The 13,545-nt window shown below is 28.7% G+C and overlaps 1 protein-coding gene across 1 annotated transcript; it reads right to left on the reverse strand.

Annotated features, from left to right (window-relative positions):
* On the reverse strand, window positions 1-2,004 carry LOC124931714 (transcription factor KUA1-like). The gene is made up of 3 exons (XM_047472240.1): window positions 1,673-2,004; window positions 680-888; window positions 1-585 (listed from the first exon to the last, which is right to left on the reverse strand). The coding sequence occupies exons 1-3, from the start codon at window positions 1,962-1,964 to the stop codon at window positions 106-108; spliced, it is 981 nt and encodes a 326-aa protein (XP_047328196.1). The 5' UTR covers window positions 1,965-2,004; the 3' UTR covers window positions 1-105.
* Window positions 2,005-13,545: the final 11,541 nt, after the last annotated feature.

Below are 13,545 nucleotides of genomic sequence, written 5' to 3' on the forward strand. Positions count from 1 at the left end.
TTGTACCAAAATTCATTTTCAAATCCTATTCCAATTAATTCCCTATTTTACCATTCTTCTTCTACTACTATTAGTCAAAAAATTCCACCAAGAACAAAAAAAAACCTAAATAGCATGAATTGCATTGCTACTCGAATCCACATTTGATTTCCTGGGATTCGAATTTGCATGAAAAGCCGATTGCCTTGAAGAACCCTCAAATAGATTTAGCGAAAGAGACTGATCATCTTCTTCCTCATTAGATTCACCGATTCTTAGTTTCGATATTTCAACAAACTCATCCACATTTATCGGTTTCTTAGAATGCACTGCTATAGGTCTAACCACTTGATGAGTCTCGGGCTCTTGACCATAAGCTGGCCATATAGGAACCGGATAAGGAATAAAGGAAGGCACGAATGTAGGATATAAAAATTGATAATAACTAGGCTCCCTTTGGTTTGTGTTGGTATAATCCATTGATTCTACTACCTCTTCGTTTATCGTAGGAGGCGATGAAACTTGAACCGGAACAATTGTGTCAGGTTTGGGAACAATGTCGGGAAAGAAATCATGAGGCACTATCGGAGTAGTATTGTCTCCCACCTGTAGAAAAAAAAAATACAAAAGGAGAATGTCATCATTATCGTTGTAGTTCGGGAAAATAAGATTTTTTTTTTTCTTTTCTAGATAAACTAACATCGTTAGGTATTATGTCGAAGAGGCTGGATCGTCTCTTTCGCTTGGAAACATTGGTTTGTCTAATGAAATACTTTTGTGCGTGACTAGCTACTTGAGTAGGTGTTCTTGAAACAACATAATTTTTCGATATTCCACGCCAATCGCCTTTTCCTAATTTATGTAAGCCGAGTAAGAACATCCTATGTTCCTCTTCCGTCCATGCAACGCCTGATGAATAATTCGGTAACAATCAAATATTCAAATGATTCAGATCATCTTAAACACAACTCAACTAATCTAAACACAAACTAACCCAACAAGATATTCTGTTTAATTAGTTATAATATGTTACAAATTGGATATATCAAATATTGGGTTGATTTGATAAAAAAAATTACATTCAAACATGTATATTCAATCATTCAAAAGTTTTGTAAAAACTAATTTTAATAAATTTGTATATGAATCAAACAAAATAACTACAAAACGCTAAATAAGAATTGCAAACTTTTATTAAACAAAGACGAACTCGTTCTTTTTACTAGTTAGTATATTCCAAAATTTTATGAATACATTATAACTTTAACTAGATAGTGTGTATTAAATTAGTTTAACTATTTGAATATACTCTTTATTTCATCATAATCATAGTTCACCAAGAAGATTAGCCTACTAGTCAAAAATTTATTTTTATTTTCTAAACTAAACAATAGAAGGGAAGATAAGAGTGTCTATGATTATAATATATCGGTTTTTATCGTATCAAATCTCAAAATTCTCAAAATTACGAATTCATCAAAGTAATTCAAATTCTAAAAGATAATATCTAAGAAATCATAAATTTTAGACTTAAAATTTACTAAGAACACTATGATTAAACAAGTTAGATTGCGATGTAATACTAATTATGCTCATCTAAACAAAATTTAACTAAAACCTTTATGTATTCTAATAAGTTAAATTCTCTCATAAAATTATTTACAAATAAAAAAAAAATCAAAAAAAATCATACCTTTCTTCCTTTCCCTCGAAGTAGAAGAAGAACCAGCAACAAAATCTTCGGATGCATAACCGTTTCCGACGGCGTGGTCCGGCGTATAATCACCGGATAAATCATGATTTCCTCCACCTCCGACCAAAGCATTCAAATTAGGGTTTGAATTATAATGAGACAAATTCCCCATACTAGCACTCTTTCTAATCGAACCATCTGTTAAACGAACTCCAAATATCTTAACTCCTCTATTCGGACATGTTCTTGAATTATGTCCATTGTTATTGCAATAAGAACACTTTCTCGTCATCTTTAACGAAAATCTAATCAAACCCAGATAACAAATTGGTCTATAAAAAAAAAAAGGGGTTTGATTTGATCTTAAATATTTCTGTCGAATTTCATGGAGGATGAGAGGAGAGAGAGAAGCTATTAATCAATGAAATTGGCTTGGTTAGCCACAAAGAATGGGGCTATACTTCACAGACAGACAGATGGTCCACGTTTTACATGAACCGTCCAATTTAAACTATCAAATAAATAATATAATATAATATATTATATTATCTTTCCTATTGTTGGGTTTTTAATAAGGAAATATATAATCTATTTTGGATCAAATTTATTTTATAATAAATATAGTTATTGTAATTGATATTGAAGATCATTGATATATAATTCATTTTAAAAATATTCACTGTCACAATAATTTTTATATATTTATATTTGATATAAAAATGTGAAAATATATTATGTTTATATTCAATAATTATTTGAACCCACAACATAAATACAAAAAAAATATTTTATTTTTATTTTTGTTAATTCTTTTTAACACCTTTTTAAAATAATATATAGATGTATACTAATTTAATAAATAATTTATCTTAATTTAGTTATTTTCTTTACCAACTTAGTAACTATGGGTTGAAATTTCAAATATTGAAAAACACATAAGGTTATGTTCGGATTGTAGTTTTTTTAAAAAAAAATAATGATGGTCGATAATTTTAAGAATGTGATGATTATTTTTGATAAAAAAAAATTAAAGGTATTAATATATATAAATAAAATAAAAAATAATAATTTAAAATATATATTATATTTTAGTATTTTGAATAATAAAATTAATGGTGTGATTGTTGTTCGTTGAGAAGTGTTGATTAAAAAAATAATTTTGTTTTGGTTATTTTAAAAACTCAAATAAAACCATGCTTACAAAACAAATTTAATTTTTATTTTCTTTAATTAATTTTCAAGGTCTAAAATTTAAATAATGTCCTACAAAATGATGACCTAAATAAACATATAAAATTTTATTTTAACTTAAAATAATAAGTAGTATTTTGCATAAATCTAATTAGTTAAGTTGAGACAAAATCTTAATTAATTATACTATTTAAATTTTTTAGATTTTAAAATTTAAGATATTGAATTTTATCTAGATATAAATTATTTTGATTTTATACAAAAATATTTAAAATATATACTCTCAAAACTAAAAATAAGCCTACCATCTAAATAAGAAATATTTGACTTTGTAACTTTATCTTATATTTTAATTACATAGGTATAGATAATAGATGTAATATGCAAATATAGTAATATTTTGAAATTTATAATTATATCAAGTTTAGATTATAGGATGATCTTACCAAAAATATGTTAAATAATTGATAAATATTATGGTATATGATCAACAAGATATTTAAACGCAAAATGTTGTTCAATCAAAAAGAAAATTAGCTTAAATTATTTAATTATTATATGACGAATATAATTTAATTTAAATATCATATTTTTTCTACTTTATTAGTTATACTTACTCTATTAAGACATATATTCGGCCCTATATACATGAATTTGAGAAATTTGATATATCATATATTTGATTAGTTTAATAAAAAAATTAGATATATAATCTTATACATAGAATAATTTATATTTGGAAGCTTTAAAAATCAATATTAATTAATCAATATTAAATAAAAAAAAGATAATCTAATAATAATTTTAAACACATTTTTATTAAACAAATATATAAGTTCAAGTTGATATATCCTTAAAATTTGTTTTTACATCGTAATTTTAATTAATATATATATATATGTTTTTTAATTATAAATCTTATATCCAACCCATAATATATCATTTGTATCGTATATATATATTTTTTACTTTTGCAAGTACTTAATTTGTAGAAAGAATAAAGTTGATTTTTTTTATAATTTTATATTCTATCAATATTCTAATCCAAATATATATGAAGTGGATTGAATATATTAGATATTGTAAATTATTAAAACTTAAGTTATTTGGGTAGAAAATTTATTATATTTATCTCAATATTATAGTGTAAAATTTATTAATATAAAATCATAGATTCTAGCCTTCATGACTATTTAAAAAAAAAAATCATAAAGCGTATCATAATTTTTGTTAAATTTATGAATAATTATATTTACTAGTTTTTCAAAACAAACTTTAAAATAAATGTACTTCTAATACAGTTACTTCTATAATTAAGAGCTTGTCTGTGGATATTATTTAATAATTCTTAAATTATTTAAAATAATGTTGATTAGTAATAATTTTGAAAATGTATTTTTTTTATAAAAAATATTAAAATGTATTAATATATAATAATAAAATAATATTTTTAAATAAATAAAGTTTATTTTAATATTTTAATTAATAAACTAATTAATGTAATTTGGGAGACGAAAAATTAAATGTTATAAGGTTATAATTTTTTTTTTATTTTAAATGAACAGAAAAACACTAAGTATAGTCTAGTCTATTTTTATTTAGATTATTGAAATAATCTAAACTGAATAAATCTTTATATGAAAAGAAAATATAAAAATAAAAATATTTTAAACATTTAATTAACAACTTTAAAAAATAGAGTGATATAATTAGAAAATGTCAAAATTGAATAATAAAATATTAAATTATGTTGTGGGATATTTGGAACGTCTTCGTCCAACCTTTTCTAAAAGACCACGTGTACGGTTGTTTTTTGATTGGGACCCACATAATCTCGATTCGCGTTTTTTATATTCTCACACGTTTTTTTTACTATCCTTCAATTTATTTATTTATTTTTTCTAACTATTTGTTTAAACATCTAAAATTCTAAATATTATTTGAGACTAAAGCCTTGTTATAAAAACTTATCAAAACTTTCCTTGATAAATTTTATTTTATCTTTGTTATATCTTTTATATAACAAAGATAAATATGTATGGAAGTTAGAAGATTATTTTAATATATTCTTTTATATTAAACAAATAAGAAGTAATAATTCAAGCTGGGATGAATGTGGAATCTCTTTCTCAATTACAGGTTTTTATCTTCTTTGTTCTTAAATAAAAGTATTCATCTTCTTTCCCAAGCAGATAGTGGACTTGATGAATTTGTGATATGGTATCGATCAGAGTTCGACAAAAAAAGATAAAAGCAAGAATCGGATAAGCACGAAAAGTCACAAGAAAAGAAAAATATTAGAAGTGGCAATCAAGAATCTAAATATCAAGTTTAGCTACAATCATTTTTTTAGTATATGAGCTTCTTTCATTTGTTTTGTTTTGTTTTACCCATAAACCCATATATCACATCTCATGACTTCTCATATTAATCACTATATTTCCTTAACAAAATGTATATTTACCCTTTATTTAAATATTTCTATAATTTTATTATTAAATAAATAATTATTTACAATAATTTATTAAAGACATATTTTACTTATTTTCACTTAATTTAATAAGGTCGTGTTTGTTTGATTTACATAATATAAATAATTTTAGCAATATAATAATAAATATTAAATACTAGAATAATTATACATAAATGGTTAAAAACACCTTATTCAAACAAATAACCATACTTGAAAACTTAGTTCATCAAATATTTTTTACACATCATTTTCAACATCCAGTTTATTATCCGACATAATACAATGATAAAATTTTCTAGAAAGTTTATCTCGATAATAATCTATTTCATTACATATTAAAATATTAGGGGTGGTAAAATATAATCTACCACGGTTATCACCCTACAACTTCTAAAATTCTCATACATCGTGGCTGTATATTATTTTTTCGAACAAAATTATGTAAGCTCGTGGTTGCCTGAATTATCCGAAGTTGTTTCTTAAGATTGAATCACGTCATGATCCTCCATTTGATATAATGCATCGCTTATTTTTTTAAATCTCGAATGTCTTCTCTATTGTTGATCGGTGTGAAGAGTGTTACAGGTTGAACATCTATTTTCTCGTAGATGGATGAGTTGACCTTCAAAATAGCGGAGATGATAATTTATTCGAATATATGGTGCAAGATACCATATTTGATTGGAATATCCCGAATCTATAAGATAATATTTTCTAGTAACAAAGTATATTATTAATGTTCATATATATGTTTCTTAATCACTAATGTATATATTATTATCATACACTCAGAAGTGGATGTAGAATGATATTCAGAGTATGACGTGTCAAGCACAATTGAGTTGTACATTGATCCTTTTGCACTAGACACAAAATAAGTAAATAAGAAATCATGGGTTGCATATTGCCAATATGTTGATTGTTGTGTGTCTTAAGTTTGAGTTTAAGTGGGGTTATGACCGTGGAGTTTCCATGCTAGCTCTTCTTTAAGAAAATAAATAAATAAAGTTAAGTAAGAAATGGAGAAGGTAGAACAGAATGAGAATAAAATAATTAAGAAGTTGTGATAGAAGAAGTAAACACTGAAGGGTTACATTGTTATTGATAAATGATAAAATTTTACATTTACTACTGGTATTTATAATAAGAAAATTGTAAGCAAGATGTTACAAGTAATAATATTTAATGTAAAACTCTTGGGAGTACGGGTACACGAAATTCATGAGTCTACTTAAGTGTCTCTTGAGAGATGAGTGGTTGGTCTTGAATCTTGATCCTTCATAATATTTTAGCCTTGAATAATAAGAACTTTCACCTTAAATATTTGTCTTAAAGGTGTTGTTCTAAACTTTTGATGCATAATATTTTGATTAATGAGAATTATCTCTACAATACATAGTTAATGAATGGACTTGAGTACCATTGAAACGTATCGAGAGACCGTTTGCTTAGAATGATCAAATGTTATTCCAACACAAGACATGATATGATCATGTGCCAAATATTGTGACGTCATCACAACTTGTTCCTTGACTCGAATTGTAGACCGTGAAACAAGTAGCACTAGTAAAAAAGGGACATTTATCGACAAAGTTTACCGAGAGTTATAGAAAACTCTCAGTAATGGTACCGAGAGGAAGAAAACTTTCGTTAATAAAAAAAGATTTCAAGAGGTGTGTAAAACTTTCGGTGATATAAGGGTTTACCGGAAGTTTTCTAATAAACTTTCGGTTTTGACCTTCCCAAAAAAACAAAAAATAATTTAAAGTGTTGGAAATGGGGTAATTACGAAGGTTTATTAGAAAACCTTCGGTTTTAACTTTCCCCAAATTGGTAATTGCGAAGGTTTTCTAATAAATCTTCGGTTTTGACCCTTCACAAAAAAATTAAAAATAATTCTAAATGTTGGGAAGGGTCAAAACTGAAGGTTTATTAGAAAACTTTCGGTTTTAACTTTCCCCAAAATGGTAATTGCGAAGGTTTTCTAATAAACCTTCGGTTTTGACCCTTCACAAAAAAAATTAAAAATAATTCTAAGTGTTAGGGTCAAAACCGAAGGTTTATTAGAAAACCTTCGGTTTTAACTTTCCCCAAAATGGTAATTGCGAAGGTTTATTGGAAAACTTTCGGTTTTCTCTATTTTAAAAAATTGGAATGGTCAAAACCGAAAGTTATATGAAAACTTTCGTTAATGACCTTTTTAAAAATAAAACCCTACATCTCTTCTCTCCGCCGATTTCTTTTCCCCTCTTCCTCTCTCTCTCCGATTCCTCCTTCCACCCGCGCCGCCTCCCGCCCACTGCCATCAAAAGTCAATTTTTGTTCTTCCGCCCGCGCTGCCGACTGAACCCTGCCTTCTTCTCGCCTTCCACTGCCGCCCCCGCCAATTCCATGTTAGATTTTATTTTATTTGGTTATGTTAGATTTTCTCTTGGTTATATAGTTAGATTTAGGTTTTTTATTGGTTAGTTTTATGTTTTATTTAGGTTAGTTTAGATTATATTTTGTTTGATATATGTTTGGATTAGGCTATAATTTGTTTGATATATTTTGGATTAAATTATTTTGTTTGATTTAAGTTATATTACATTTGGATTAAAGTTATTCCGTTTGATTTATGTTTGATTAGTATGATTTATGTTAAATTTGGTTTGATATATATTATATTTGGATTCATGTTAGATTAAGTTTATTAATGTTATATATATTGTGATTAGATTCATAAATTTATTAATAAAATGAATTTAGGATGAGTGAATGAAAGCGTATTCGAAAAATACCAGAGAAACTACCCCTGCCATTCAACAACTTGCAAGCACAATCAAGTTATGACTCAGGGTCTGTCGCGGTGGATCCAATGACTACTGCTGATGTTAAACGTGGGGAGGATGTGAGACACATAGCGTTGGAATTGGAGCAAATTCAACTAAGGGATGCGGAAATAGTTCAATTGATTACTGAAATTAAAACGGACAGGGAGCAAATGGCACAAAAATTGGAGAATCTTGAACAACAATTTAAATTCTTCATGAGGTAGAATCAACCACCCCCTCCTCCCCCTAACTACTAAGTAGATAAAAGTTTTTGAATAATTATTTGTAAACGTTTTCGTTTGACTGATAACATGTTTTGGTGAGTTTTGACTTTGGTTTAGAATTAGAAATTATAATTATCTTTTGGTTTATGAATGTGGTTTATGATTGTTTTTCTATATGTATTGGTTTGCCTTTGGTTTTGACATGCCCCAAAAATCAAAAAAATTCTAGGAAGGGGTAATTGCGAAGGTTTATTGAGAAACATTCTCTTTTGACCCTTTCTAAAAAAATTGAAAAAAATTCTAAGTGTTGGGAAGGGTAATTGCAAAGGTTTATTGGAAAACCTTCACTTTTGAACCTTTCTAAGAAAATTGAAAAAAATTCTAAGTGTTGGGAAGAAGGTAATTGCGAAGGTTTATTGAAAACATTCGTTTTAGACACTTTCTAAAAAAAATGAAAAGATTTCTAAATGTTGGGAAGGGTAATTACGAAGGTTTATTGGAAAACCTTCGCTTTTGACACTTTCTAAAAAAATTGAAAAACATTCTAAGTGTTGAGAAGGGGGTAATTGCGAAGGTTTATTGGAAAACCTTCGCTTTTGACCATTTCTAAAAGAGTTGAAAATTTTGAAGTGTTGGGAAAAGGGTAATTACGAAAGTTTATTGGAAAACCTTCGCTTTTGACACTTTCTAAAAGAATTGAAAAAAATTCTAAGTGTTGGGAAGAGGGTAATTGCGTAGGTTTATTATAAAACCTTCGCTTTTAACCCTTTCTAAAAAAAATGAAAAAAAATCAAGTGTTGGGAAGGGGGTAATTGCTAAGGTTTTTTAGAAAACATTCGCTTTTGACACTTTCTAAAAAGCATTCTGTTTAAGGTCAGGACCGAGAGATATTTGAAAATCTCTCGGTTTTGAATGTAGGTATCGAAAGTTAATTAATTAACTTTCAGTATTCATTCACTATTTTATTTGATTTTTGCAATTTTTGTCCAAACTATTTAATCACATCAAGTGTGTTATTTTTTAAGAATGAATATTGTGTTTAATGTTATAAATGTATATGATTGTGTTTTATTATATAAAGAAGTATATATGTATGTTTGTGTTTGATAATAATAAGGTTGTGTGTAAAGTTTGATTATAATGATGTATTGGGATTGTGTAATGTTTTAAGGATATCAAATTTGTTAAATTAATGTTGTTCAATGTTATTAGAAGGTAAAAAAACTAATTAATTTAATAATTTATGAAGTGATAATATCGAAAGTTAATGTTATAACTTTCAGAAATAATGATCAAAACCGAAAGTTATACCATTAACTTTCGGTATTGACGCTACATAATTTGTTAATTTAATTGGCATTTCACTTTCTAATCTAGACTCCTAACTAATCTAATCAAGTGTGTGTTATTTTTTAAGAATTGAGATTGTGTTTAATGTTAAAATATATATGATTGTGTTTGATTATATAAAGAAGTGTATATGTATGTTTATGTTTGATTATCCTATGAATGTGTGTAATGTTTGATCATATGGATTGTGTAATATTTTAAGGATATCAAATGTGTTAAATTAATGTTGTTCAAGAATATTATTAGAAAGTGAGAAACCAATTAATTTAACAAATAATGAAGTGATAATACCGAAAGTTAATGGTATAACTTTCGGAAATGACCATCAAAACTGAGAAATATACACAAATCTCTTAGTTTTATCTATTTAAAATTTATCTAAAACCAAGAGATATACACAAATCTCCCGGTTTTATCTATTTTAAATTATCTAAAACCGAGAGATTTAACAAATCTTTCGGAATCTAAAATGATCAAAACCGAGAGATATGTGAAAACTCTCGAAATTAATCAATTGATCAAAACCGAAAATTTTCATATAACTTTCGGTAATGACCTGATTAAATAAAAAAAACTCTTCTCTTTTTCTCTGATTGCTCCGCCTCTCTCTCCCCGATTGCGTTTGCCCGCCGCGTCGCCTGCTGCCATCTAACGACGCCTGGACAGATCGACGAAAGAAGAAGAAGACGTTGCCCCTCTCTCTCCCCGACAGATCGACGACCGCACATCCACCTTCATGCCGCCGTCGCCTACGGATTCAAGACAACACCGCCTGCAACTGCTACAACAAGGTTAGTTTTTTATATTTTTAATTAGGTTTGATTTAGGGTTTGGTTAGATTTAGGTTAGATTTGATTTTGAATATGTTTGAATTGTTGGTTAGATTTGATGAATATGTTTGAATTGTTGGTTAGATTAGGTTTGATTTAGGTTAGATTTAAGTTAGATTTGATTTTGAATATGTTTGAATTGTTGGTTACATTTGCTGAATATGTTTGAATTGTTGGTTGGATTAAGTTTGATTTAGGTTAGATTTGATTTTGAATATGTTTGAATTATTGGTTACATTTGATGAATATGTTTGAATTGTTGGTTAGATTATGTTTGATTTATGTTAGATTTAGGTTAAATTTGGTTTGATTTTGGATTTTGATTAGATATATGTTAATATGTTACATATTTTCTTATATGTAAGATATATGTTAATTAGGTTATATGTTATATATTAGGTTATATTTGGTTTCATTGATGTATGATTAGGTTGGATATTCCATAAATGATTGATATTTGGTTATATTGAGTTTGATTTATGGTGAATATGTTTTATATTGAGTTTGATTTAGGTTATATTTAGTTAGAATTATGTAAGATAAATGTAAGCCTAATTAATTTAGATAAAGTTAAATTAATAATAATGCAGGTTATTTTCCATCTTATTAGAAAGATGGAAGTACCCGATAAAACTTGGATGACCTTATGTCGAGATCATCCAGATTACGAGGAAGGTGTTGACAAATTCCTCGAGTTTGTAATTAGGAGTACCAGACGACAAATAGTAAAATATCATTGCGTGAAATGCTTGAGCACGTCGTCTATTCCATAGACGTTGTGAAGACTCACCTTATCATTTATGGAATAAATCTTAATTACGAATTCTAGTATTTTCATGGAGAAAAGAGACTTACTGCTAACGTGGTTAATGATGATGATGATCAATCGGAGGATACCGTGCCAAAATTCAACGATCCTAGAACGGAAAGGGCCCGTTTGATTCAAATGTGGAATCATTCACTATGCGGATAAAATCCATCTCAATCATATCATATGGCACTGGAAATAATATTCTATATTGGGTTTTTTATTGCTTTTATTGTCAAATCACCGATTATACCTTTACATTGGTTTCAATGGGATGGTGTTCAAATACCCGAAATGAAGTCTAGACAGCGGGCCCTCCCCTTGATGACTGAACTGACTTGGGGAAGGGTCAATCTCTTCCGGAGTATGCTTGTCCGACTATTACTGAGCAGTTTTTGGATATCAAACGGACCTCCTCAGAAAGTACTTTTAATGTGGCCAATTTTCCCTCTTTTGCAATCAGTTTCGCTAAACAAACACGCATTCTCTTTTTGTCAAGAAAAGAGATATTTCTAATCTCTCGTAACTAATGATCAAGTGAGACTCAAATTATTTAGTTCGAATTTGTCTAGTAAAAAGAGAGGAATTCTCTACAATGACACTACATTGTAGACCAATTAAAGGGATGTGGCGCAGCTTAGTAGCGCGTTTGTTTTGGGTACAAAATATCACAGGTTCAAATCCTGTCAAATACTTTTTTTTGTAAGCTTGGGTTCTCAATAGAGGGAGGTTGTAAACTTAGTCTTAGTGTTTTCCAATGGTAACTATATTAAGCAAGGCTTGTTGTACCCGTACTACGAGTGGTGTATGGCGGCGGCGCCTACCGAACGATGGTACATATGACCAGTGTGCCCCTGCCCCTTTGAAGGTCTTTGAAGTTGCTTATGATTGGGGTGGGCATAGGGGCGTGTTCAGTCAAGAAAGGAAAATACAATGAAATGAAAGGGAATGGGATTTGTACAAAGCGCATTTATCTCTATAAGAACGGTGCGTTCCGAGGTGTGAAGTGGGAGAGAAGGGATGTCATAATTGGGGTTTTGAATATTAACGAGCGGTAATCGTCGAGGAATTAGTGTAAATCGATAGATTTTATATCTAAAACAAGAAAATATTATTTTTTTGCTAGTTCTTCATCTCCCCATTTCCATTTTTGTACTAAAGAGGGTATTTATGCCCGTCGGGTTCTTTATATGGAAATAAGAGGCCAAGGGGCCATTCCTTTGACTCGTATATCATTTTCTACATGTCGAAAAGTTTTTTAAAAGTTATGCTCAGCAAAAGACGCATCTTATACCATATTCAACTAAATGGATATTTGTGTTATGATACTGTAGGCGGTTTTGATTTAGGGCAGCTGTGAACCCTTGGATCTCGCCAATACAGCCCCCTATAGTTTTCGTTACCGAGATATCTTTTTTTTATATTTTTCATTATTCCCAGGGATTAATCGAGTTTTGGGCCCAAATAAAGGATCGTGTAATAACTTTTTCTTCTCATTCAGTCAAGATATTAGTGATCTACCCATTTTATTGTAGAAATTTTTGGGATCAATAAATGTACCATGCCAACTAAAAAGACTTTTTCTTGGATAAGGGAATAGATTACTCGATCCGTTTCCGTATCATTCATGATATATATCATAACTAGAGATGAATAATACAGTCAATGAAGAGGTCAATGAAGAACGTTATATGCACGATTTTATAAACGATATGTTCTCCAACGTTAATGATGGCCGAACAACCATGAACCAGGCGAGGATGAGTAGAGATTTTATAAATTACTTGATGATTATATACGGCCACTGTATGAAAGTGCTCGAATAACGAAATCATCAGCACTATTGGAACTACTTCACATAAAGAATGTCGGTTAATGGACAAATTCTTCGTTCGATATGTTGTTGCGTCTATTTAAAGGCGACATATTACCGATGAACGCTCAATTGCCAAACTTCTACTATGAATGTAAAAAAATCATTACAGATATCGAGCTTAAGTATGAGAAGATAGACGCATGTAAGAACAATTGTATGATATTTTGGAAAGACGACAAAAATGTAGAGTCTTGCAGAGTTTGCGGTCTTTCTAGATGTAAAGTCGACCAAGCAAGTGGGCAGTTTGAAAGAAGCAAAATGGGAAATTCATGCCAACTAAGATGTTAAGATATTTTCCTCTAATACCA

Source organism: Impatiens glandulifera, chromosome 3, assembly GCF_907164915.1.
Source record: "Impatiens glandulifera chromosome 3, dImpGla2.1, whole genome shotgun sequence".
In the NCBI taxonomy this organism is placed as follows: domain Eukaryota; kingdom Viridiplantae; phylum Streptophyta; class Magnoliopsida; order Ericales; family Balsaminaceae; genus Impatiens; species Impatiens glandulifera.

Excerpts from the sequence above, each read along its gene's own strand:
- LOC124931714 (XM_047472240.1), bottom strand. The coding sequence starts at position 1,964 with ATGACGAGAAAGTGTTCTTATTGCAATAACAATGGACATAATTCAAGA. Across the intron at positions 889-1,672 it reads TTCGAGGGAAAGGAAGAAAG|GCGTTGCATGGACGGAAGAG; the intron begins GTATGATTTTTT and ends ATTATTCATCAG. Across the intron at positions 586-679 it reads TCGACATAATACCTAACGAT|GTGGGAGACAATACTACTCC; the intron begins GTTAGTTTATCT and ends TTTTTTCTACAG.